General features: G+C 41.8%; 2 protein-coding genes across 9 annotated transcripts in view; both read right to left on the bottom strand.

Moving 5' to 3' along the window:
* The window catches only part of LOC310756861 (uncharacterized protein), a 30,156-nt gene extending 12,131 nt beyond the window's left edge, over positions 1–18,025 (bottom strand). The window contains exons 1-2 of the mRNA XM_083601729.1: positions 17,781–18,025; positions 17,326–17,669 (exon numbers count right to left, since the gene is read on the bottom strand). The gene's annotated coding sequence lies outside the window, so the exon portion shown is untranslated. The remainder of the gene's footprint in view (positions 1–17,325; positions 17,670–17,780) is intronic.
* The window catches only part of LOC310756436 (uncharacterized protein), a 74,987-nt gene that overhangs the window by 4,608 nt on the left and 45,653 nt on the right, over positions 1–24,726 (bottom strand). For 4 of the 8 annotated variants that reach the window (XM_083600503.1, XM_083600499.1, XM_083600505.1 and 1 more), the window contains one exon: positions 1,514–6,361. In XM_083600503.1, the coding sequence (XP_083456629.1) occupies positions 2,766–6,281 (3,516 nt within the window). In that variant the 5' untranslated portion in view covers positions 6,282–6,361 and the 3' untranslated portion in view covers positions 1,514–2,765. Of the gene's footprint in view, positions 1–1,513; positions 6,362–7,034; positions 7,211–7,253; positions 7,273–8,182; positions 8,386–24,726 lie in introns of those variants that run through there. The other 4 variants (XM_083600504.1, XM_083600502.1, XM_083600501.1 and 1 more) reach the window with 3 other exon arrangements.

The raw sequence follows: 24,726 nt of genomic DNA on the forward strand, positions 1-24,726 counted from the left end.
GATAGAGGAAAGCCACTCCCCCTTAAAACTAGAAATCATGGAATCCAGTGAAGCATGAAGCAGGAATGGTGGAAGATTTAGGAGAGCGAAAAGAAGGGTCTCCCCCCCTTCTCTGCATCCAGCCAGTCCATGATGGCAACAGCAACAATAAGATAATGACATCAATAGTATGCATTGTGCTCTGCTGGCAGGAGGACTCCCTCGGATCATGTCCAGTTGCAAAAGTGCAAGGAGACTTTCCACCCTCAGGGCCCAGACGTGGCTCCTGCCTTGGGGCAGCTGGTGGAATTGGAGGAAGCTGACCCTTAGCACTCTGGGTTTGGGACCTGCCTGAACCTCCTTCCCCATTATACTCATCCATATTGTTTCTCGCCTGCGTCATTTTGGGGATAGCATTCTACACACACTTGCGTCACCATGGCTCCCACCCCCCAGCATATTGCTTTGAGATGTTCTGGTACGGCCCCTTCTTCCCTGTGCCCCCTTCCCTCCTCATGCAAGACCACCAGTCTCAGCTCCACTTTGAGCAACTCTCTATTCCCAGATACAAACATTTCCAACTCCCTCCACCAAACACCAACACCAGCTCACTCTCAGTCCACCCTCATTCAGAAGCAACACTACAGATTCACATTAATATTATATTATGCTTACTATTGTGAAATGTTACCTTCATTATTTAAATACATGTCTAGACAACATTACATGCAAACAGCAAAAGCTCACATACGCTGCATGCGTTTAAGATTGATTTCCTGTTATTGATGTGAACGAAAGTATATAAACTTATATAAGGACACTTATGAGAAGAAGTGGAAGGAAATAAAAAAAGAATTGGAGACTTGGGGGAAATTGAATTTGTCCCTGTGGGGGAGAATATCCACAGTTAAAATGATGGTATTGCCAAAGATGATTTTTATGTTCCAAACAATACCTATAATTAGAGGCGTAAAGTGTCTTAAGGATTGGCAGAAAGACCTTGCCAAGTTTATTTGGCAAGGGAAAAAACCACGCATAAAATTTAAGCGACTAACAGAGTTGAAGGAAAAAGGAGGCTTCGCGGTACCTGACCTTAAACTGTACTTTGAGGCAGCGTGCTAGACATGGATTAAGGAATGGATATTAATTAAAAACACGGAAGTCCTAGATCTGGAGGGATGGGATATTGTGTACGGGTGGCATGGCTACATAGGCTATAACAAGGTTAAATTTCACAAAGGATTTTTAAATCATATGGTGAGAAGGGCATTATATGAAGTATGGGAGAGGAGTAAAAAATCAGTAGTAACCAAAACACCATGGTGGCTGTCACCAATGGAATCTATGTCGGTCCACAGGCTGAATATGAACAGTGATTGGCTAACATATAAGGATTTAGTAGAGGAAACTAGTAATGATCCGAAAATAAAGGACCTAGGCAAATTGAAACAAGGGAATAACCTGGCTGGAGTATTATCAATTAAAAGCCGCCCTTGAAAAGGATAAAAGAACCAAAGGATTTGACAAAAAAATATCCTATCTAGAGAAGGATATTTTATATAATAATCAAAAGACACTTTCTAAAATGTACAAACTACTTTTGAATTGACAAAGAAAGGAGGAAGATATCAAAGAAATTACAGTAAAATGGGAGAGGGACCTGGGACATACGATCAAACCCAATATTTGGAACGAATTATGGACTAAAAATATAAAATTCACGGCTTGTCTCCTTATAAGGGAAAATCTTATGAAAACGTACTATAGGTGGTACCTGACCCCTGTAAAACTTGCAAAAATAAATAAATAATAATAAGTGCTGGCGATGTAAGGAACAGATAGGAACATACTACCATATGTGGTGGTCCTGTCTAGAGATACAAAGATTTTGGAACATGATTTATGAAGAGATAAAGAGATTGATAAAAACTACATTTAGCAAGAAACCGGAAGAATTTTTACTAGGAATGGTTTCAGATAATATTCCCAAAAAGAAAACTAGGCTATTTATGTATGCGACGTCAGCAGCAATGGTTATAGTGGCAAAACACAGGAAAGATAAAAATATACCCACTAAAGAGGAATGGGTAGTCAAATTGTGCGAGTACTTGGAGCTCGCAAAGCTGACAGATGCAATAAGAGATAAACCTAAAAAATTGGTGAAAGAAGAATGGGAATGTTTAAATAATAATTTAGGGGACAAGGGCTCAGCAAGAAAGATCTGGCTATATTTAGAATGATACCGCATAAAGAAATGTTCCCTGATACCAAGATGAGGGATTCCTTTGGAATGCAGATAGAGTCAATTGATAAGAATAATGATCTGTTGAGTTTGACGGAAGTGTACAATAGATGAGCTTTCCTGCTTTGGCTAATCTTCCTTTTTCTTTTTCTTTTTTTTCTTTTTTCTTTTCTTTTATCTTTCCCATAGTTGCTTATGTTCTGTGTCATGTACTTCAATATTTTTTGTAGTTTTTGTAGTTTTTTTTCATTACTATTAAGGAATTTTCCTTTGTAATTTTTGGCTGTTTATATTTATATGTACTTGTTTAAGCAAAATAAAAGCTATTTAAAAAAAAGTGTCAACTTGGAGAGAAACAGGTCCTACACTCTAAAAAGTGTTGCATAATAACCGAAGCAGGATGAACACTCCTTCTGTCTAAATCCTTTCTCTTCTTTGAGTTAATTGATGGCCTGAAGGTGTTTCCACTATTACAGCTCTTACCCCTCGGAGTCTTTTGATGGTTTGTAAGACTTCCACTACAACTGAACCTCTGTCCACTTCCCTAGGACTTATATTGTTGCTCCCCTGTATGAGTTTGTAGATGTTTTGAAAGAACTCCACTTGTACTGAAACTCTTTCCACACTCCATGCATTTAAATGATTTCTCCCCCATGTGACTCCGTTGATGTCTTCTAAGGTCTCCACTCTGACTGAAGCTCTTTCCACACTCCATGCATTTAAATGGTTTCTCGCCTGTGTGAGTCAGTTGATGTCTTCTAAGGTCTCCACTCTGACTGAAGCTCTTTCCACACTCCATACATTTAAATGGTTGCTCTCCTGTGTGACTCCATTGATGGTTTCTAAGTGTTCTACTCTCAGTGAAGCTCTTTCCACATTCTATGCATTTAAATGGTTTCTCCCCTGTGTGAGTCCGTTGATGAATTCTAAGTTGTCCATTTTGACTGAAGCTCTTTCCACACTCCATGCATTTAAATGATTTCTCCCCTGTGTGAGTCCGTTGATGAATTCTAAGGCTTCCGCTAATAGTGAAGTTCTTTCCACACTCCATACATTTAAATGGTTTCTCCCCCGTGTGAGTCCATAGATGAATTCTAAGGCTTCTGCTAGTAGTGAAGCTCTTTCCACACTCCATGCAATTAAATGGTTTCTCCCCCGTGTGAGTCCGTAGATGAATTCTAAGGCTTTTGCTAGTAGTGAAGCTCTTTCCACACTCCATGCAATTAAATGGTTTCTCCCCCGTGTGAATCCGTAGATGAATTCTAAGGTCTCCACTCTGACTGTAGCTCTTTCCACACTCCATACATTTAAATGGTTTCTCCCCTGTGTGAGTCCGTTGATGAATTCTAAGGCTTCCGCTAGTAGTGAAGCTCTTTCCACACTCCATACATTTAAATGGTTTCTCCCCCGTGTGAGTCCGTAGATGAATTCTAAGTTGTTCACTTTGACTGAAGCTCTTTCCACACTCCATGCAATTAAATGGTTTCTCCCCTGTGTGAGTCCGTTGATGAATTCTAAGTTGTTCACTTTGAATGAAGCTCTTTCCACACTCCATGCAATTAAATGGTTTCTCCCCCGTGTGAATCCGTAGATGAATTCTAAGGTCTCCACTCTGACTGTAGCTCTTTCCACACTCCATACATTTAAATGGTTTCTCCCCTGTGTGAGTCCGTTGATGAATTCTAAGGCTTCCGCTAGTAGTGAAGCTCTTCCCACACTCCATACATTTAAATGGTTTCTCCCCCGTGTGAGTCCGTAGATGAATTCTAAGGCTTCTGCTAGTAGTGAAGCTCTTTCCACACTCCATGCAATTAAATGGTTTCTCCCCCGTGTGAGTCCGTAGATGAATTCTAAGGCTTTTGCTAGTAGTGAAGCTCTTTCCACACTCCATGCAATTAAATGGTTTCTCCCCCGTGTGAATCCGTAGATGAATTCTAAGGTCTCCACTCTGACTGTAGCTCTTTCCACACTGCATACATTTAAATGGTTTCTCCCCTGTGTGAGTCCGTTGATGAATTCTAAGTTGTTCACTTTGACTGAAGCTCTTTCCACACTCCATGCAATTAAATGGTTTCTCCCCCGTGTGAGTCCGTTGATGAATTCTAAGTTGTTCACTTTGACTGAAGCTCTTTCCACACTCCATGCAATTAAATGGTTTCTCCCCCGTGTGAGACCGTAGATGAATTCTAAGGTCTCCACTCTGACTGAAGCTCTTTCCACACTCCATACATTTAAATGGTTTCTCCCCTGTGTGAGTCCGTTGATGAATTCTAAGGCTTCCGCTAGTAGTGAAGCTCTTTCCACACTCCATGCAATTAAATGGTTTCTCCCCCGTGTGAGTCCGTTGATGAATTCTAAGGTGTCCACTCTGACTGAAGCTCTTTCCACACTCCATGCATTTAAATGATTTTTCCCCCGTGTGAGTCCGTAGATGAATTCTAAGGCTTCCGCTAGTAGTGAAGCTCTTCCCACACTCCATACATTTAAATGGTTTCTCCCCCGTGTGAGTCCGTAGATGAATTCTAAGGCTTCTGCTAGTAGTGAAGCTCTTTCCACACTCCATGCAATTAAATGGTTTCTCCCCCGTGTGAGTCCGTAGATGAATTCTAAGGCTTTTGCTAGTAGTGAAGCTCTTTCCACACTCCATGCAATTAAATGGTTTCTCCCCCGTGTGAGTCCGTAGATGAATTCTAAGGCTTTTGCTAGTAGTGAAGCTCTTTCCACACTCCATGCAATTAAATGGTTTCTCCCCCGTGTGAATCCGTAGATGAATTCTAAGGTCTCCACTCTGACTGTAGCTCTTTCCACACTGCATACATTTAAATGGTTTCTCCCCTGTGTGAGTCCGTTGATGAATTCTAAGTTGTTCACTTTGACTGAAGCTCTTTCCACACTCCATGCAATTAAATGGTTTCTCCCCCGTGTGAATCCGTAGATGAATTCTAAGTTGTTCACTTTGACTGAAGCTCTTTCCACACTCCATGCAATTAAATGGTTTCTCCCCCGTGTGAGACCGTAGATGAATTCTAAGGTCTCCACTCTGACTGAAGCTCTTTCCACACTCCATACATTTAAATGGTTTCTCCCCTGTGTGAGTCCGTTGATGAATTCTAAGGCTTCCGCTAGTAGTGAAGCTCTTTCCACACTCCATGCAATTAAATGGTTTCTCCCCCGTGTGAGTCCGTTGATGAATTCTAAGGTGTCCACTCTGACTGAAGCTCTTTCCACACTCCATGCATTTAAATGATTTTTCCCCCGTGTGAGTCCGTAGATGAATTCTAAGGCTTCCGCTAGTAGTGAAGCTCTTCCCACACTCCATACATTTAAATGGTTTCTCCCCCGTGTGAGTCCGTAGATGAATTCTAAGGCTTCTGCTAGTAGTGAAGCTCTTTCCACACTCCATGCAATTAAATGGTTTCTCCCCCGTGTGAGTCCGTAGATGAATTCTAAGGCTTTTGCTAGTAGTGAAGCTCTTTCCACACTCCATGCAATTAAATGGTTTCTCCCCCGTGTGAATCCGTAGATGAATTCTAAGGTCTCCACTCTGACTGTAGCTCTTTCCACACTGCATACATTTAAATGGTTTCTCCCCTGTGTGAGTCCGTTGATGAATTCTAAGTTGTTCACTTTGACTGAAGCTCTTTCCACACTCCATGCAATTAAATGGTTTCTCCCCCGTGTGAGTCCGTTGATGAATTCTAAGTTGTTCACTTTGACTGAAGCTCTTTCCACACTCCATGCAATTAAATGGTTTCTCCCCCGTGTGAGTCCGTTGATGAATTCTAAGGTGTCCACTCTGACTGAAGCTCTTTCCACACTCCATGCATTTAAATGATTTTCCCCCCGTGTGAGTCCGTAGATGAATTCTAAGGCTTCCGCTAGTAGTGAAGCTCTTTCCACACTCCATGCAATTAAATGGTTTCTCCCCTGAGTGAGACCACTGATGTTTTCTAAGGTTTCCATTGTCAGTGAAGCTCCTTCCACACTCCATACTTTCAAATAGTTTATGTTCTCTGTTTTCACACTCCATGTATTTAAATGGTTTCTTTCTTATTCCCATTGGACATGGCCCACCAGAATTCTGACTGCCTTCTCCATTGTCTTCTTTCAATGGGGTGGGGAGAAAATCCTATTTGTTTTCTAGGAAGAGAACAAAGGAATATTACACACATCAATTAACACCTGCTCTTATTTTAACGTCTTGTACAATCTCTCCTGTCCTCCATGTGTTCCAAATGTTTAGGAAAGGCAAATGAAATAATTTAAAATAATGGTCATGCATCATCAGCCTTTTATAACCCTTAATTATTGTTAATGAAGCAGCATTATCTTAGAATACGGTTGAACTGTGGGGGTTTACGTTTTATAAAAAGTGGTTTCTCACAGGAAAGGGAGCTGCTCTATGTTCCATGAACCTGGCCAAGATTCATCAGGGTCCTAAGTTCATCATGAAGTTCTTCATCCTCTGCACTATAATCCTCCACCCCTTGGGCCACATTTTGTCCCCTTCAACCTCTAGATGTTTATTCATCACCTGCACAGTCCCTTTGGCCTCAGGAGGTCCATACTGACCATTTTGGGAGACCCATATATAAGTCTAGTGACAAGGCTTGGTGCTTGTGGTCGGTTGAAGGAGCGCTCAGTTGGAGAATGTTCTTGGGGTTGGACCTCCATCTCTCAGCCTTGCATTATTGAATGGAGAGAGCTGGAGATGCAGAAGGAAAACAGCTGGAGCCTGACCGCTGGGAAGGCCAGATTGAGACACCCACCCCAATTATGATTTATAATAATTATATGCCACCGGGTCTCGCACCTGCCTCCTGACACTGGCTTATCTTAGCGGAGATTCCCTGTCCAGGCCTCTCTCACTGTTCTTCCTCCTTTGCCCTGGGTGGCCAAGGGCTTCTGGATATTCTAGCTCTGCTCCAACTGGGAATTATTTATTAAATTGTTATACCTCTCTTCAACTGAAGATCAGAAGATAAAAATCTGTGTGACACTGAAAAAGGTGAGTATTAAAGGTGAATAACACTGATTGTGGGAAAGAAAAGAAAGGAGATGAAATCAGTGGTGTGTCCACCTGAATGTAATAATAATAATAACAACAACAACAACAATAATAATAAGATTTATAATTTCCCAAAGGGCACATCTTGAACATCATCTCTTTATGCTTTTTCTATTGACTTATGTGGATATAATGTGTAACAGGAGCTAAATGTTAATTATCTTATTTTTTATAAGCATTTTGTTTCAATTACTATTTTTTGACTACCTAATGTGAGTTCTTATACAGTGGTACCACGGGTTACATACGCTTCAGGTTACAGACTCCGCTAACCCAGAAATAGTGCTTCAGGTTAAGAACTTTGCTTCAGGATGAGAACAGAAATCGTGCGCCGTCGGCGCAGCGGCAGCAGGAGGCCCCATTACCTAAGTGGTGCTTCAGGGCAGTGGCGTAGCGTGGGTTGTCAGCACCCGGGGCAAGGCAAGTAATTTGCGCCCCCTAAGCCATGGATTTGCGCCCCCTAACCCGTGGATTTGCGCCCCCTAACCCGTGGATTTGCCCTAACCCCCAGATGTTGCGGCCGGTGCGGCCGGCCCCCCCTGCACCCCCCACGCTACGCCACTGCTTCAGGTTAAGAACAGTTTCAGGTTAAGAACGGACTTCCAGAACAAATTAAGTACTTAACCCAAGGTACCACTGTTTCAATTACTATTTTTTGACTACCTAATGTGAGTTCTTATACTTTTTATAGTTTTTCCAAACTTCCGGCCCATAGGCCTTAGGTTGCGTATGCCTGGGATAGAGGGTTAAATCGGGGCTGGCCAAATGAGACTCAGCTCCGTCCCCTCCTTGCCCCTCCCTGCACCTCCTGCCTGAGGGGGCTGCCTCAGTCTCCCTGACGGTGGAGCAGGCCCTGATAACAGCCTTCTCGCTGCCTTCCAAAATAGTCATACCTCGGGTTACAGATGCTTCGAGTTGCGCGTTTTCGGGTTGCGGGTTATTTCCGGGTTTCAGCGCTCGCACATGTGCAGAACCACTAAATCACGCTTTGTGCGTGTGCAGAATCACCAAATCGCAACCCACACATGCGCAGACGCAGCGCTGTAGGTTGTGAATGTGCCTCCCGCACGGATCACGTTCACAACCTGAGCATCCACTGCACAGGAAAGATGACACAGAAGACCTTGGAGTCTCACCATGGAACACAACAACAACAACGATTGGTAATACATCACTTTGGGCTGCCCTGGGCGGTGGCGTAGGGGGTCCCCGTTACAACAGCCCTGCAAAATAGACCGGAGTTGCTACGCGCTTTTGGGACTTGGAAGAGTAACTTACGGCAACCGTAAAGGGCAGTCCAGTGTCGTCCTTACGGGGGCCTCTTTTAAATAGGGGTGGTGTTTGAACTTGGGCTTTGCTAATGTTACGGAATTGGCAGGGGGGGCACTTGTGTGAGAGCAGGTTTCTTTGGCTGTCTCCCCCTTCCTTGGTTGCCCCTTCTGCTTTCCCATGGCAAGTCCAGCCGAATTCGACTATGGCGTGTGGTGCATATCTCCGCCTTCAGACGGAGGGAGCCAGGCAGCTTTCCGGGTCACGTGCCCAACTTTTCATGAGCTGAAATTAAATCCCAAAAGACCTACAGCTGCTTGTTACAAAGGGAGGGGGCCGATTCCGGTAGGTTTATGATATTAACTCTTTCCATGCTCATTTCTGATGCTCAGAATCAGGTGCACCCTTTCCTAGACCTTCCTGATGACATTCTCAGTCTGACACACAGTATTTACACAGAAACACGGATCAAACACAAAAAACCCTTTACATAACTCCCTTTCTAAAATACACTGAGACCATCTTATAACATATCCCCGCTATAACACACAAGTTCTAATTAAATCCGAATATTTACTATACCTAAACATTGAGCACCACAGACTAATAATAATAATAATAATAATAATAATAATAATAATAATATGTATTATTTCTACCCTGCCCATCTGGCTGAGTTTCCCCAGCCACTGGGCGGCTCCCAATCGAGTGTTAAAAACAATACAGCATTAAATATTAAGAACTTCCCTAAACAGGGCTGCCTTCAGATGTCTTTTAAAAATAGGATAGCTGCTTAATTCCTTGACATCTGATGGGAGGTATATTCCACAGGGCGAGCACCACTACCCAGAAGGCCCTCTGCCTGGTTCCCTGTAACCTCACTTCTTGCAATGAGGGAACTGCCAGAAGGCCCTTGGCGCTGGATCTCAGTGTCCAGGTTGAACGATGGAGGTGGAGACGCTCCTTCAGGTATACAGGACTGAGGCCGTGTAGGGCTTGAAAGGTCAGCACCAACACTTTGAATTGTGCTCAGAAACGTACTCAAATATTCCTCTGCAGTAAAGGAGGCAAATGGAAGCCTTCCCATTGTCTTTTTTTTTTTTAATTTCTTTTTATTGAGTTTCGTTTAAATAACCAAAAGAAAAACCAAATCAACAATTACACAAAGAAAAAAACCAGAAAATAAGTAAATAGATGTCCAGTCATAACATAAGAATAACATCAGATTCCATTACAGTTCTTTATCTTCACACTTAGATCTTCATATCTTCAAATGCTTAAATCAGTCCCCTACACGCCTATTGACCTCCATCCCTCCCGATTTCAGGCTTCTTAGTATAAATAATTTCATTCTCCTGCAGCTAATAATTATTACTGATTTACACATCATAGGATCTATATCGAACCTGCTATAGTTTTTAGGTTTCTATAATTCCCTTCAATATATATCATAAATTTATTCCAATCGTTAATGAACTTTGTATTTTTTTGGTTTCTAATTTTTTGTGTCATTTTTGCTAGTTCAACAAATTCGAATAATTTTGTTTGCCAATCTCTAATTGCTGGGGTATTTGGGTTTTTCCAATTTTGGGCGACTAATATTCTAGCGGCAGCTGTGGCATACTGGAATAATGTCTTATCTTCTTTTCTGATTTCGTCCCCAATTATACCTAGTAAGAAGGCCTCTGGTCTTTTGGGAAATGTATATTTAAATATTTTTTTTAACTCATTATAGATAAGTTCCCAATATTTCCTCATTTCGTCGCATGTCCACCACATATGGAAAAAATTACCTTCTTTGATTTTACACTTCCAGCAGTTCTTATTTCCTGTTTTATACATTTTCGCTAACTTTGCCGGTGTGATGTACCACCTATACATCATCTTTTCTAAATTTTCCCTAAGTGTGACACATGCCGAGAATTTCATTCCATTAGTCCATAATTTCAGCCACTTATCATATTCTATATTATATCCCAGATCCATTGCCCATCTTGTCATAACCTCTTTTATTTCCTCATCTTTGGTGTCCCATTCTAATAAAATGTTATACATTTTAGATAATAATTTGGATTTACCTTCAATTATTTCTATCTGAAATTTGGATTTCTTCTCGTTCATCCCTACTTTTTTATTTTCTATCCATGCTGCATTTATTTGATGGAATTGTAACCAGCTTGTTAACTTATCTTTCAGCTCCTCATATGTTCTCATCCTCCATCCGCTTTCTGATCTTATCAGTAGGTCTTCGTAGGTCAGCCTGACTCCTTCCATATTTACTTTTTTAATTATTAAAATATCAGTTGGTGATAACCACCAAGGTGTTTTCCATTCTAGGAGTTTTTTATTTCTCTCCCACACTTCATATAGAGGCCCTCTAATAATATGACTTGAAAACCCTTTGTGTACCTTTTCTTTGTTTTGCCATAAATAGGCGTGCCAGCCGTACCTATTGTCGAACCCCTCTAGGTCTAATAAATCTGTGTTTTCCAGATTAATCCAATCTTTGATCCAACAAAGGCAGGCGGCCTCGAAATATAATTTCAGATTAGGTACCGAGAATCCCCCTCTCTCTTTCCGATCTGTAAGAAGTTTAAATCTAATTCTCGGCCTTTTCCCTTGCCATATAAATTTCGAAAGAGTTTTTTGCCAATCCATAAACATTTTAGAGCCTCTGATCACTGGGATATTTTGAAACAGAAATAACATTCTTGGAAGTAAATTCATTTTTATTGCTGCCATCCTTCCCGTCCACGAAAGCTTCACTCTATTCCACGTATCTAGGTCTTTTTTAATCTCCTTCCATGTTGTAAGATAATTATCTTGAATCAAATTTATGTTTTTTGTAGTTAGCCAAATTCCCAGATACTTTATTTTTTTTGACACCTTAATTCCATTTTGTATCTCCAATTTTTCACTTTCCTCCTTTCCCAAATTTTTGATCATCATCTTTGTCTTTAATTTATTTAATTTGAAACCAGATACCTTACCAAATTCTTCCAACAGCTCCAAGGCCTTACCAACACTTTTTTGCGGATTTTCCAGGGATAACATCAAATCATCCGCATATGCTTTTAGTTTATATTCTTTTGTTCCTACTTTAATCCCTCGGATCTCTGGTGTTGCTCTTATTTTATTTGTAATTACCTCTAGTACCATAATAAATAGAAGCGGGGATAGGGGGCATCCCTGTCTTGTTCCTTTTTCAATTTTAAATGAGTTTGTTAGGTTATTATTTATAATCAATTTTGCAGATTGTTTCGAATATATTGCTTTTATTCCTTCCATAAACTCGCCCTCCACCCCTGCTTTCTCCATACTCTTCAACAGGAACTGCCATGAGACATTATCGAATGCCTTTTCGGCATCGATAAAAATCAGCGCCGCGGGTATTTCATTCTTACATTCCAGGTATTCAATAATATTTATGGTGTGTCTTACATTATCCTTGAGTAACCTATTTGGAAGGAATCCTGCCTGATCCTTATGTATTAGATTTACTAGACATTTTTTAAGTCTGCTTGCCATCACCTCCGCAAAAATTTTATAATCATTATTTAAAAGTGATATGGGTCTATAGTTTTTAACGTTCAGTTTATCCGTGTCTGGTTTAGGGATCATCGTAATGTGATCCTCTTTCCATGTCTCTGGTGCCCTTCCTCCTCTTAATATGTTGTTCATGATGTCACGCAGCACTGGCGTTAATTGGTTTCCCAATACTTTATAATATTTGGCTGACAATCCGTCCGGTCCCGGAGCCTTCCCTGGTTTCATCTTCCTTATCGCATCTTGAATCTCTTCTGCTTTTATGGGATTATTTAATTGAATTCTTTCTTCCTCTGTTATGGTCTTCCCGCTGTAGTCTTCTAAATATTTTTCTATACGGGTTATTTCTTCTTCTTTTTTGTACAACTTCTCGTAGAATTTGAGGAAATTTTCCTTTATTTCTTTTGGATCTTCTATCAATTGCTCCTCTATTTTTATCTTGTTTATTACGTTTTGTTTTTGCCTTCTTCGTAATTGCCAAGCTAGTAATTTACCCGTTTTGTTTGCTGACTCAAAGTATTTTTGTTTCATTGATTTGATTTTCCATTCAATTTCTTGACTTGTTAGCATTGAGTACTGAGATTGTAACATTTTTATTATTTGCATATTTTGTTCATCCTTCGGGTTTGTTGTCAATTTTTTCTCACATTCTCTTAGCTGGTTAAGAATTTCCTCCTTCTTTTGTTCTCTTACTTTCCTCCTGTAACTGTTTTGCTGTATAAAAAACCCTCTTAAGACCGCTTTACTGGCGTCCCAAACTATGTCCATACTTGTTTCTTTATTGAGATTCAAGCTGAAATAGTCCTTTAAGGTGGTTTTAGCTTTTTCTACCACCTCTTCATTCTCGAATAGGTATTCATTCATTCTCCATCTGAACCCGCCCTGTGATTTGCCTTTTATTTCTAAAGTTACCGAGTTATGATCAGAGAGAGTTCTAGGTTGAATTTCGCACTTTATAGTTCTTAATGTAAGATCCCTTGAGACCCAGATTTGATCGATTCTACCCCAGCTCTTGTGTGACTCTGAGAAGAAGGTGAATTGCTTTTCAATTGCATGTTTGTGTCTCCAAATGTCTATCAAGTCTAAGTTTTCCTCCAAATTGTTGAAGGATCTAGGCAGTTTCCCTTGTTTACTTTTTTTCTTTCCTGATTGTCTATCTAGTTCTGGTTTTGGCACTCCATTGAAATCCCCCACTAATATCGTCTTGTTACATTCTAACTCCAATAAGATTTGTTCCAATTTCTTAAAGAATTCTGGTTTATTCAGGTTTGGGGCATATATGTTTATCACATTGAGTTTTTCACCCTGGAAGTTAATTTGTACTCCCAAAATCCTTCCTTCGTCATCTTTACAAATCACTTTGGGTTCCCATTTTTCTTTCACATATATCACTACCCCTCTTTTCTTTTCGGCTATGCAATTTATGAACTCAACTCCCAACTTTTTGTGTATCAGGATGTGTTTATGCTTTTTAATCACGTGTGTCTCTTGTAGGCAGATTAGGTCAAAATTCTTTCTTTTCAACACATTTACAATTTTATTCCTTTTGGTTTTTTCATTCAAACCATTCACATTCCATGACAAAACTTTCAAATTCATTATAATGAGTACTTTCCAATTTACAGGTAACTAATAATTTAAATTCGAGTGGTTTTGTTTTCTCTGTTCTCTTCCTCTTCTTCTTCTTCCTCTTCCTCTACTACCTCTCCCTTTTCTTCTTCCTCTACTCCTTCTTCTCTGCCTTTATCTTCTTGATCTTTTCCTATCTCTTTTTTCTTTCTTCTCTCCTCTGGATCCTCCTTTCTTCCTTCATATCTCTCTTCTACTCTTCCTAGCTCTTTCTCATATCTACGCAAAAATTTCTTCACTTCTTGAGTCTCGGCAATCCTAAATCTTTTATCTTTATAAAAAAAGGAAATCCCTTCAGGGAACTCCCATCTATATTGTATACTATTCTTTTTTAGAACGTTTGCCAACTGTTTATAGTCTTCCCTTTTGCGCAGTAGTCTGGTTGGTATCTCTTTAAAGATGATGATTGGTCTGCCATCAATAATTAATTTTTTTTGATAGCTTATTTTCAATATCAAATTTTTCATCTCTATTGAGTTAAAGATAACTAAACAGTCTCCTGCGACTTTTTTTGATTTTGCCTGTTTGGTCTTTGTTTTAATTCTGAAAGCTTTTTCCACCGTGTATGCAACCTCTTCTTCCTTCAATTCTAACCATTTCGCTAGTTCTTTGGTCATTTTTTCTTTAATATTTTCGTTTATTTCTTCTCCCACTCCCCTAAATTTCAAATTTAACTGTTTTTGTTTCATTTCGATCATCGCTAAATTATCCAGAACTTGATCTTGATTTCTATTTAATTCTCCTATCTCATCCTTTATCCTATCTGTCTCCTTTCTTTGTTCTTTCACTTCTTTCTGTATTTTTTTATTTGTTTCTTCCAAAATTTTTGACCGGACTGTCAAGTCTTTAATTTTACTTGACAGTTCTCCTACTGCACCCTCTATTTTCTTATCTATCAACTCATGCATCTCTCCTAGTTTTTTTTCCATATGTATTTCACTCTGCTTGAACTCCTCTTTTATTTTTAACCATAAAATATCTAGGTCCTTAATCTCTTCTTGTCGGGATGCTCTCCTTTCCGATGATGTTCCTCCTATCTTTTTTCCATTTTCCCCCGACATTTTCTCCTTCTCTAGTTTTTTAATTAAAAAACTCTTGCAGTGTTTATTCTCTCCCCTAGGGGGCGCACAATCTAAACCCAATCCAATTAATTATCAAACGCTATATCCAAAAGCACTTTCTTAAACACCCAGATTACAAATTTTTACCATTTAGGGTTTTCAATCACTTTGGGTTCCAACAAGTACGTTAATACTGCAAAATAAGCTTAAGTAAATCCCAACTTCAGTTCTAGAGTCCCAGATATCAATTAATTTCCCAGATTGAGGACCCAGTTAGAAAACTTCCCGTCTATAAATTTCCAATTTAAGTAGAATCTAACATAACCTCACACCTAATACAAATTAGTCCAAATTATTTCAATAATAAACTTGTTAGGAGGTTGTTAGTTGTATGTAGATAAGGGTCTTATAAAAAGACTGTTAATAATCTGTCTTACTGTGAGACCTTTGTAATGAGAAAAGGGGCGGGGGAAGAGCCACCAAACAGAACAAGACAAGCCAGGCAGCAAACAAACAATAAGAGCAGCAATATAACTTTAACCTATATCTAATTTTGTCTTATGTAAATGCTCTCTTTTCTTCCTTCTAACTAAACTTCATCCACTTGGCTAGCTTAGTCTAATTCCAACATTTCACTATGAGAGTGCATCAGTTTTTAGAGGTCGGTCTCGATAAATAGGTCTCTGCAGCCAAGGAGAGACTGAGAATCTCGAAGCAGTTTGTAGAGAGAGGAAATATGGATAATTAGCTAAATGGGGCGTAGGCCCACTCTCTAGTATACAGTTTGATAAGTCCCACACGGTTAGACTTCCACAGATAATAAGAAGAGGGGGGGAAGGATATTTACTTAGCTTCTAAATTCTTTGCTCTTCCGCCACTTGTTGGCTTAATCCAATGTTGGGCTGTAATTAAGGAAAATCCAGAGGTCCAAAAAAAACCAATAATCAAGTCCGGTGTGTCCAAAAAATATAAATATATCCTCCGAAAGTCTTAAATGCTCTCCTCTCTTAAGTTCAAATATATTTCAATTCCACCGAAGTCCCAATTTTCAAAACCTTTAAGAGTCATGGATACTCAAATTTTAATCCGGTCATTCAAAAGGAGGAGGTAGGTATTCAAATGAAGATTAGTAAAGTCTCTGTAAGCTCAGTTCATAAATAATTCGAAACCACTCAGAGAAGAGAAGTAAAAACACACACACACACAAAAAGGGGAAGGTCAAAACTCCAGTCTCTTTAGGGTGAGGAGGAAGTTAACGTCCCAATTTGAAATTTAAAAGCGAGAAGGGGAAAGAGAAATGTACACTCTTACTTACTCAGTTGCCCATGCTATACTATAAGGCTTTCAGTTTTTCAAAATTCAAAGCAAAAAAGGGCAAATGAGTGGAGGGTTATTATTTTATTTTGAAACCTTTATTTTATATTGTCCTTTCTCCTTTCTCCTCCTTCCCCCTTATGGTTCAATATTAGCGTTTAAGGCTTCAGTATGTTTGTCTCTTTAAAGCCACTCTGTTCATTTCGTTCTCTTGTTTTATTGTCTTCCTCCCCAAAGAGATACAAAGTCTCTAGAGATCTAATCGGTTATTTTTATATTACTTAGTTTCCTTTGCCTCGCTGGAAAAAATTGCTGAGGACTTTCACTTTTCCGTTCTCTACAGCGGGTAAATAATCACTTCCTTTCTTCACTCTTACGACTATATGTCCTGCGCCATTTTCACTCTGAAAAGCAGGTCGGGTTCCTCACTTGAATCCTTTTACATCCAGATCTCGCTTGGTGTTTAATCCAGAATTTTTAGCACAGAATTACTCCAAAAACACTAAGGGTTCTGTTCTTAAAGTTACGGAGGTTTGTCGCTTTTTCAGTAGGAGCTAGAGGCATCGCTACACGGGGTCCGCAGAGCTTACCATTCGCGTTTCTCAGTCCCGTCGTTCTCAGGTCCTTAAAAGAAAAACCCGAAAAAACTTCGGAACCACTCCAACGCTGCTGGATAGCTTGTCCCTCAAGAGTGCCCCTCTTGAGATTTTGGGGGTCGCAGTGCCTTTGCGTTGCCCCCAAGTCCCCCGTGAAGCTCGGAAAAGCTCTCAGCGGCTTCTCCACGCTCCCTGCTGCTTGCGATCCCAAACCGGAAGTCGAAGCCTTCCCATTGTCTTTGTGCTTACAAATACTGTCTTAAGGAGGGATGAACAGGGTGAGCCTGTGACCTGGATTCAGGAACTAAAATATTTACCATCACAAAAGAATGGCCAGGCTGCCCAGGTAATGCAGTTAGTGACCATTAACAGGTATCCTTGGGGACAGGTTTTCTGCTGTAGACCGCCTCCTGTGTGTATTCCTGCTGTAGACAGTCTCCTTCTTTATGATATTTTGGGGGGGGTCTTGGGGGGGCAATTTCAAAAGACTATATAAGGCCTTGCACACCTCCCTCCTGGTTGTGGTGAGGGGGGGGACACTGTTGCAATAAAGATCAGGCTTACTAGCCGCTTTGCTTCTCCATATACTCTGGTTGGCCTCTGTTATTTTCTCCTACCTACCGTATTTTTCGCTCCATAAGGCGCACCTGATCATAAGGTGCACCTAGTTTCTAGAGGGGGAATTCAAGGAAAAAAATATTATTTAAAGGGAGCACTGAGCAGAGCTCCCTGGTGCCCTGCGGAGGCTTTGCGCCACTAAGGCAGAGCTAAAGCAGCTAGAGGGAGCACTGCGCAGCGCTCTCTCTAGCTGTTCTGGCTTCTGGGGTAGCCCGCGAAGCCTCCGCAGGGCAGCAGTGAGCCTTCATCCCGGGTTTCCCCCGCCAGCCCCGACAAGCTCTGGGAGTATTCCCCACCTCCCGCAAAAACCCACAGGAGCTGCGCACCCTTTAAGGAGCGTGCGGCTCCTGCGAGCTTTTTTACGAGGTGGGAGAAGGGACTGACGCAGCCAGTCAGTCCCTTCTCCCTCCTCAGGGAAAAGCCCCCAAGAGCGGCGTGCTCTTCAAAGGGTGCGCGGCTTCTGCGGGAGGTGGGGGAATTCTGTAAGATTATTTGGGGAAGTTTTTCTAATGAGAAGATATTGTCACAGATGCTTGTTTTTGCCATTCTCAAAAGTGTGAATTTCTGTATCTGCAGAGATAACATGCCTTTTCTTCACATTAAAAATGTTATAAAATAAATATACAGAGTTGAGGGAAAACCTTAATCCCATTGTTCCTTTGCAGATGTATATACACAGAATTAACCCCTTAAATTCTAAGTTCTGATACGGAAGGGGGGGGCATGTCTTCACCTTCTTCTTCGCTACAATATATCAATTTCTTTCCAATTGTCAATGTCAAAAGGGACTAATATCTATAAAATTCATAGAAAATCAACGTGCCAATTTGCTCAATTTCTCTAGGACTCCATCACACCTCCCCTGTCCTCCATAATCCCTCAAACAAGGTGTCAAGACCCTAATCCTGTCAAATCACTCTGCCTCCAGGAAATGCCAGTACATGGACCATTGTCTTCTCATCAGGATGTGCTTATCTGCGCATATCTCCAGCTCTGCATATTCCCCCCTCCCTCCTCCATATGTTAATCCTGTGTAACCCAACCTCTTCTTAATGTATTCATGATGTAATCTGTGTAACCCAACCTCTCTTTAATGTATTCATGATGTAACTGGGATGTATTTTGCACTGTATTCTGGGACATGGAGGGAAGTTTCAAAAGTTTATGTCACCCCTTTCTCGCTGTTCAATCTCGCCTTGAACCTGTTGCGCAATAAACTTGGATCTTCTGCAGCTTGCTCCTGTCTCCGGCTGAGCTCATTTTTCCTCCGCAGGGACCCGCGGACTTAGTCCGACGAGCTGGGTGGCTGAGCAGCCTCGCACCCAGATTTTTACCGTAACAGATGGCGCCCAACGTGGGGCTTTGCGGTTCTCCTGTGTTGCTGACCGGGGGCCCTGAAATCTTCAGCCGGCACCGGGCCATTTTGCCTGGGAAGATCCTTTGGACCCCCGGCCATCTTCCGGGCGGTAATCGAAAGCCCCAGGAGTTCAGCCGGGGAGCAAAGAGGGATCCAGCCGGCTTATTCATCGATCCCGGGATCATCATAGAAGACACGTGAGTATAAGGAAAAGGAAAAACCCAGTGCACTGGTGGGAAGGGGGTGGAATCTCCTGGCAACTGAATTCTCTGCCCTCCTCTCTATCGCTCTTTCTCGCCTGTCTCTTGGTCCAATTGCTGAGAGAGACCGTGGACTGCCGCTCGACCCGAAAGGGGGGTTCTGAGCTCTATCTCTTTCTCCTCTCAAACCCTCCAGTCAGCCGCACCAATTGAGAGTCCGAAAATAAGACGGAGAGACCCGGCTTGGAAAGACAGCCGACTCCCCGCAACGGACATCTCAGTTGAAAGCAAGGGGCTGGAGTTCTTCTTCCAAACTTCCCGAGCGCCCTTACGAAGGGGGCAGGAAGGGGTCTTCCTTTCTATCAATAATCCCAGCCGCACTGGTCGGTGCCACGTAACACGTGTATCGTGCGTGAGCCCGCTTCCAAAAGCAAGGGGGATTTTCGGTCCAAAACTCTATCAAGGGACTACCCGATCTGGCACCGCACGGCGCGGGCGTCCAGTAGGGCCCCTTTTCCTGAGATTGTAACGATAGGTAGGAGGTTGCCAGGAGGGATAGCCCATGAGGAATTGGGCGGGATCGGCAGAGTGGAAAGGAACCCCAGGTTATTAAATAGGAAATAGGAAAGGAATAGAAAAAGGAACCGAGTGGGTGGAGCTCGTTAAACTGTTAGGAAGTTGCCAAGCAACAAGGAAAAGGAAAACCCTAAATAGCCCCCTGTACAAGTTACCCAAATCCTAATCAACCCCTCTCTTTCTCCCTTCTCTATCCCAGACACCCCCCCAAAAAAAGAAAAACAACAAAAAAGCAACAACAGCAATGCATGCATATATAAAGGGGTACCCAGTCAACCAAGCGTTGTGAGCCCTGCCAGTTTGATTAACTGGTGGTGTGTTTGAAGAGGCAAGGAAGCTCATAAAACCATGTGGGACCTTCCTACTAATTTCACTTAATGAAGCCAAAGGAAGCGGCCCAACTCCTTGCGATAACCAACTAAAGAATGAGAATATATATGTTTACATGTTGTCTGTTATGTGTGTTGTCTGTTAATACATATATGAGAATATGTATGTTTACATGTTGTCTGTTATGTGTGTTGTCTGTTCCTTCTGTCTCTGACAGACTGCCTTTCTTAAGTGTGCATAGTTTAAACTACAAGCTTGCTTCAAAATTTAAATCTAGGGAAGCCATGCTGGACCTTATCAATCTTAAAACAGAAAAAAACAAAAACAAAATGAGAATGAAGGGTGCAAATGTTTGTTATTTGAGAGAGGCTCCAAAGAGTCTTCCTCCGAGTAGCTTAAGTGAGGAGTATGATTTTAAGTTGATGGTAGATAATGTTATGTTGCAACCTTTGAGTTTGTGATTCTACATCCGTGTTCCAGTCCTTTTTCCAGTATTTTGAAATGTGCTGTGAAGAAACTAATGTTTCTGCTGCAAAAGCCTAGTTGAGCCAACTGCTCTCTCAAGCTAAAATGCAGTGTATGTATTTCATTAAGCACATGCCTATGAAAATAGGTGTTCCTTCTAAGAAAATTGTTAATAAAAGGTAGAAGCTTTGATAGACAACAATTGTCTATCTATAGAGTCCAGTCCTGATATCAGTCTCTAAGATCAGCCAGGGTTTCCTGGCTTCTTATTGGAAAATGCCTCCCCCACTTGTTTCAGTCCCTTTCAGGTTCTCCCCCCCCCCCCTTCTTACTTCTGTGCCAAATGAATTTACTCCTGAGCAAGCTTCCTTCAACAAGGGAGGGGGGCACATTCTTTGCTAAAAGTACCCGACATCTCACTTTCCTATGTATCGTTATTATTATTTTTTAAAAGTCTTAATTAGGCATACTATTCCTAAGCAAGTTCAGAAACATTATTAACTTTTGTATCCCTTTTAAATCAACTCCAGGACATCATTTCTGTAGGAACTTGCACTCTTAGTCTAAGGAAGTAAACTCTCACTCAAACTAGCTTCAAGATCTGCTAAAAGGGTTCTGTATAAAGCTGGGTACTTTTATTTTCCTCTTCCTTAGTACATGATAGGAGCATTGATTGTGCTCTCTTCCCCAGTACTGCCTGTGTACATAAGTATGTGTGTGTCTCTTTGGTAGTACAAATCTTGCTGCGAAATCTTGCTGTGAACCCTATATTTTGGAGGGTTGGACTAGATGACCCCAGGGTCCCTTTCAACTCTCCCAATTTGTGGCTGTGTGGAAGGACATGTGTCCGCAAGCATTGGAGGGTAATTCTTAAATTCTGGTGTGGTGATGGAGTTGAAATTCAGCCTAGCTTTGCTCTTTAGTTTTAAAAGGTGAGAGGTGAAGCTGTGATGTTTGATCCATCTTTTAGATTTAGGGGAGCTAGTCTCAAACGTTTGTTGGGGGAGATATAGGTTTATTTGGGGGGATTTATTTGTCCTGTCTTCACGCTTTTTATGATGGAGGACCGCTGTAGTCACCCCCAACGACACCTTCTCAAGATGGAGGGTGAGGGAACAGCTGCAGTCGCCTGTGGTTCCTGCGCAATGTTTGCCATCTTGCCAAAGGTTGCAGGCAGCTTTACCTGCAGCAATTGCATGTTGATTGCCCTCTTAAAAGACAAAGTCCAGCAACTGGAGGAACGTGTAGCTACGCTCCAAAGAATTAGAGAGCTGGAGCTCTTCTTGGAAGCAACAGAGCACACCGTCTCCACCAAGGAGGAGACAGGGGACTCCCCTGAGAAGGAGGCTAGTTCACCAACACAGGAGCCAGATATATGGAGAAACGTGACTCAAAGAAGTAGGCCCAGGGTTCACTCTGATTGTTTAGAAATACGCAATCGCTTTGAGGTCCTTTCTCCTAGCATGGAAGACGAAGAGCAGACTCCATTTGAGGATCTCTCCCTCATTACAGTCGATCAGGTATATGAAGACGAGCAGCAAAGGCAGTCCTCAGGGAATGTGCAGGCGACCTTGGAACGGACAGCTCACGGAAGAACCCCGACCAGACCTAAGAGGAGGCGTGTAGTGGTGATAGGGGATTCCCTACTGAGGGGAACAGAAGCAGTGATCTGTGGGCCTGACAAGATGTCTCGGGAAGTGTGCTGTCTCCCCGGGGCTAAGATCCAAGATGTAACTGAACGACTGCAAGGAATCATAAAACCCACTGACAAATACCCCTTCCTCTTGGTTCATGTGGGAACCAATGACACTGCAAGCAATAGCCTCCAGAAGATCAAAAGAGATTACGAGGCTCTGGGCAGGAAATTGAAGCAATTAAATGCACAAATTGTCATCTCATCTGTCCTCCCAGTTGAACGACGTGGCCCAGGGAGAGAGGGAAAAATAGTGGAAGTGAACAACTGGCTTCGCAAATGGTGTAAACAGGAATGGTTTGGATTCTTAGATCATGGAATGCAGTTTCTTGAAGATGGACTTCTGGCAAGCGATGGGCTGCACCTCACAACGGTTGGGAGGAATGTTTTTGCAAAAAATCTCAGATACCTCATCAGGAGGGCTTTAAACTGACTAATGTGGGGGAGGGAGACAGTGCTCCTGAAGGTAGGAGTCTATCAATTGATGAAGATGATCATCCAAATGTCATAGACCGAATGGAGCAAACAGCACGCAGACCTAGTGGTGGGAGGAAAAAATCCTTAAATAAGAGACACGGGGGAATGATTAATGGACTTCAATGTCTGTACACTAATGCGCAAAGTATGGGAAATAAACAAGATGAGCTTGAGCTCTTGGTACAGCAAACTAAATATGACATAATAGGAATCACTGAAACCTGGTGGGATAAGTCCCACGATTGGAATGTAATAATGGAGGGATACAATCTATTTCAGAGAAACAGACCAGACAAGAAAGGAGGAGGAGTGGCGTTATATGTCAGGGATGTGTATACCTGTGAAGAGATCCAAGATTTAGAACCTCAAAGCCAAAGTGAGAGCATTTGGGTCAAAATTAAGGGAGAGAAGAATAACAGGGACCTCATTGTGGGAGTTTACTATAGATCCTAAAGCCAAACGGAGGACATAGATGATGCCTTCCTGGAACAGATGGCCAAGCATGCAAAAGGAAGGGAGATAGTAGTAATGGGGGACTTCAATTATCCGGATATTTGTTGGATGTCAAACTCAGCCAAGAGCATAAGGTCAAACAGATTCCTCACTGGCCTTGCAGACAACTTCATTGTCCAGAAAGTGGGAGAAGCAACAAGAGGAACAGCCATTTTAGATCTGGTCCTAACCAATGTTGATGACCTGGTTAGTGGGGTAGAAGTGGAAGGATCATTAGGCGCGAGTGATCATGCTCTTCTGAAGTTTACTATACAGCGGAAAGGAGCAGCCAAGCATACTAGGACTCAATTTCTCGACTTTAAGAAAGCCGACTTCATAAAACTTAGGGAAGTGCTTGGTGAGATCCCATGGACAGTAATACTAAAAGGAAAGGGAGTTCATGATGGCTGGGAGTTTGTTAAGAGGGAGATAGTAAAAGCACAACTTCAGGCAATACCAATGAGACGGAAACATGGAAGGTGCCTAAAGAAGCCAGGGTGGCTATCTAAAGAACTTTTAACTGAGTTAAGATTAAAAAAGGATGTGTACAAAAAATGGAAAAGGGGGGAAACCACCAAAGAGGAATTCAAACAAATAGCCAGCACGTGTAGACACAAAGTCAGAAAAGCTAAAGCACAGAATGAACTCAGGCTTGCTAGAGAGGTTAAAAGCAACAAAAAAGGCTTTTATGGGTATGTTCGTAGCAAAAGGAAGAACAAAGAAACAGTGGGGTCACTCAGAGGAGAAGATGGTGAAATGCAAACAGGGGACACAGAAAGGGCTGAACTCCTCAATGCCTTCTTTGCCTCAGTCTTCTCCGATAAAGAAAACAATGCCCGACCTGAAGAATTTGGAGCAAATGATTCAGCAGAGGAAACACAGACCAGAATAACTAAGGAGATAGTACAAGAATACTTGGCTAGTCTAGATGTATTCAAGTCTCCAGGGCCAGATGAACTGCATCCAAGAGTATTAAAAGAACTGGCAGATGTGATTTCAGAACCACTGGCAGTCATCTTTGAGAATTCCTGGAGAACAGGCGAAGTCCCGGTAGACTGGAGGAGGGCAAATGTTGTCCCTATTTTCAAAAAGGGGAAAAGAGAGGACCCAAATAATTACCGCCCAGTCAGTCTGACATCAATACCAGGGAAGATTCTGGAGCAGATCATTAAGCAAACAGTCTGTGAGCACCTAGAAAGGAATGCTGTGATCACCAATAGTCAGCATGGATTTCTGAAAAATAAGTCATGTCAGACTAACCTGATCTCGTTTTTTGACAGAATTACAAGCCTGGTAGATGAAGGGAACGCAGTGGATGTAGCCTACCTTGATTTCAGCAAGGCATTTGACAAGGTGCCCCATGATATTCTTGTAAAGAAGCTGGTAAAATGTGGTCTTGACTATGCTACCACTCAGTGGATTTGTAACTGGCTGACTGACCGAACCCAAAGGGTGCTCATCAATGGTTCCTCTTCATCCTGGAGAAGAGTGACTAGTGGGGTGCCACAGGGTTCTGTCTTGGGCCCGGTCTTATTCAACATCTTTATCAACGACTTGGATGATGGACTCAAGGGCATCCTGATCAAATTTGCAGATGACACCAAACTGGGAGGGGTGGCTAACACCCCAGAGGACAGGATCACACTTCAAAACGACCTTGACAGATTAGAGAACTGGGCCAAAACAAACAAGATGAATTTTAACAGGGAGAAATGTAAAGTATTGCACTTGGGCAAAAAAAATGAGAGGCACAAATACAAGATGGGTGACACCTGGCTTGAGAGCAGTACATGTGAAAAGGATCTAGGAGTCTT

Source organism: Podarcis filfolensis (assembly GCF_964270895.1).
Source record: "Podarcis filfolensis genome assembly, chromosome: 2".
Taxonomy (NCBI): Eukaryota; Metazoa; Chordata; class Lepidosauria; order Squamata; family Lacertidae; genus Podarcis; species Podarcis filfolensis.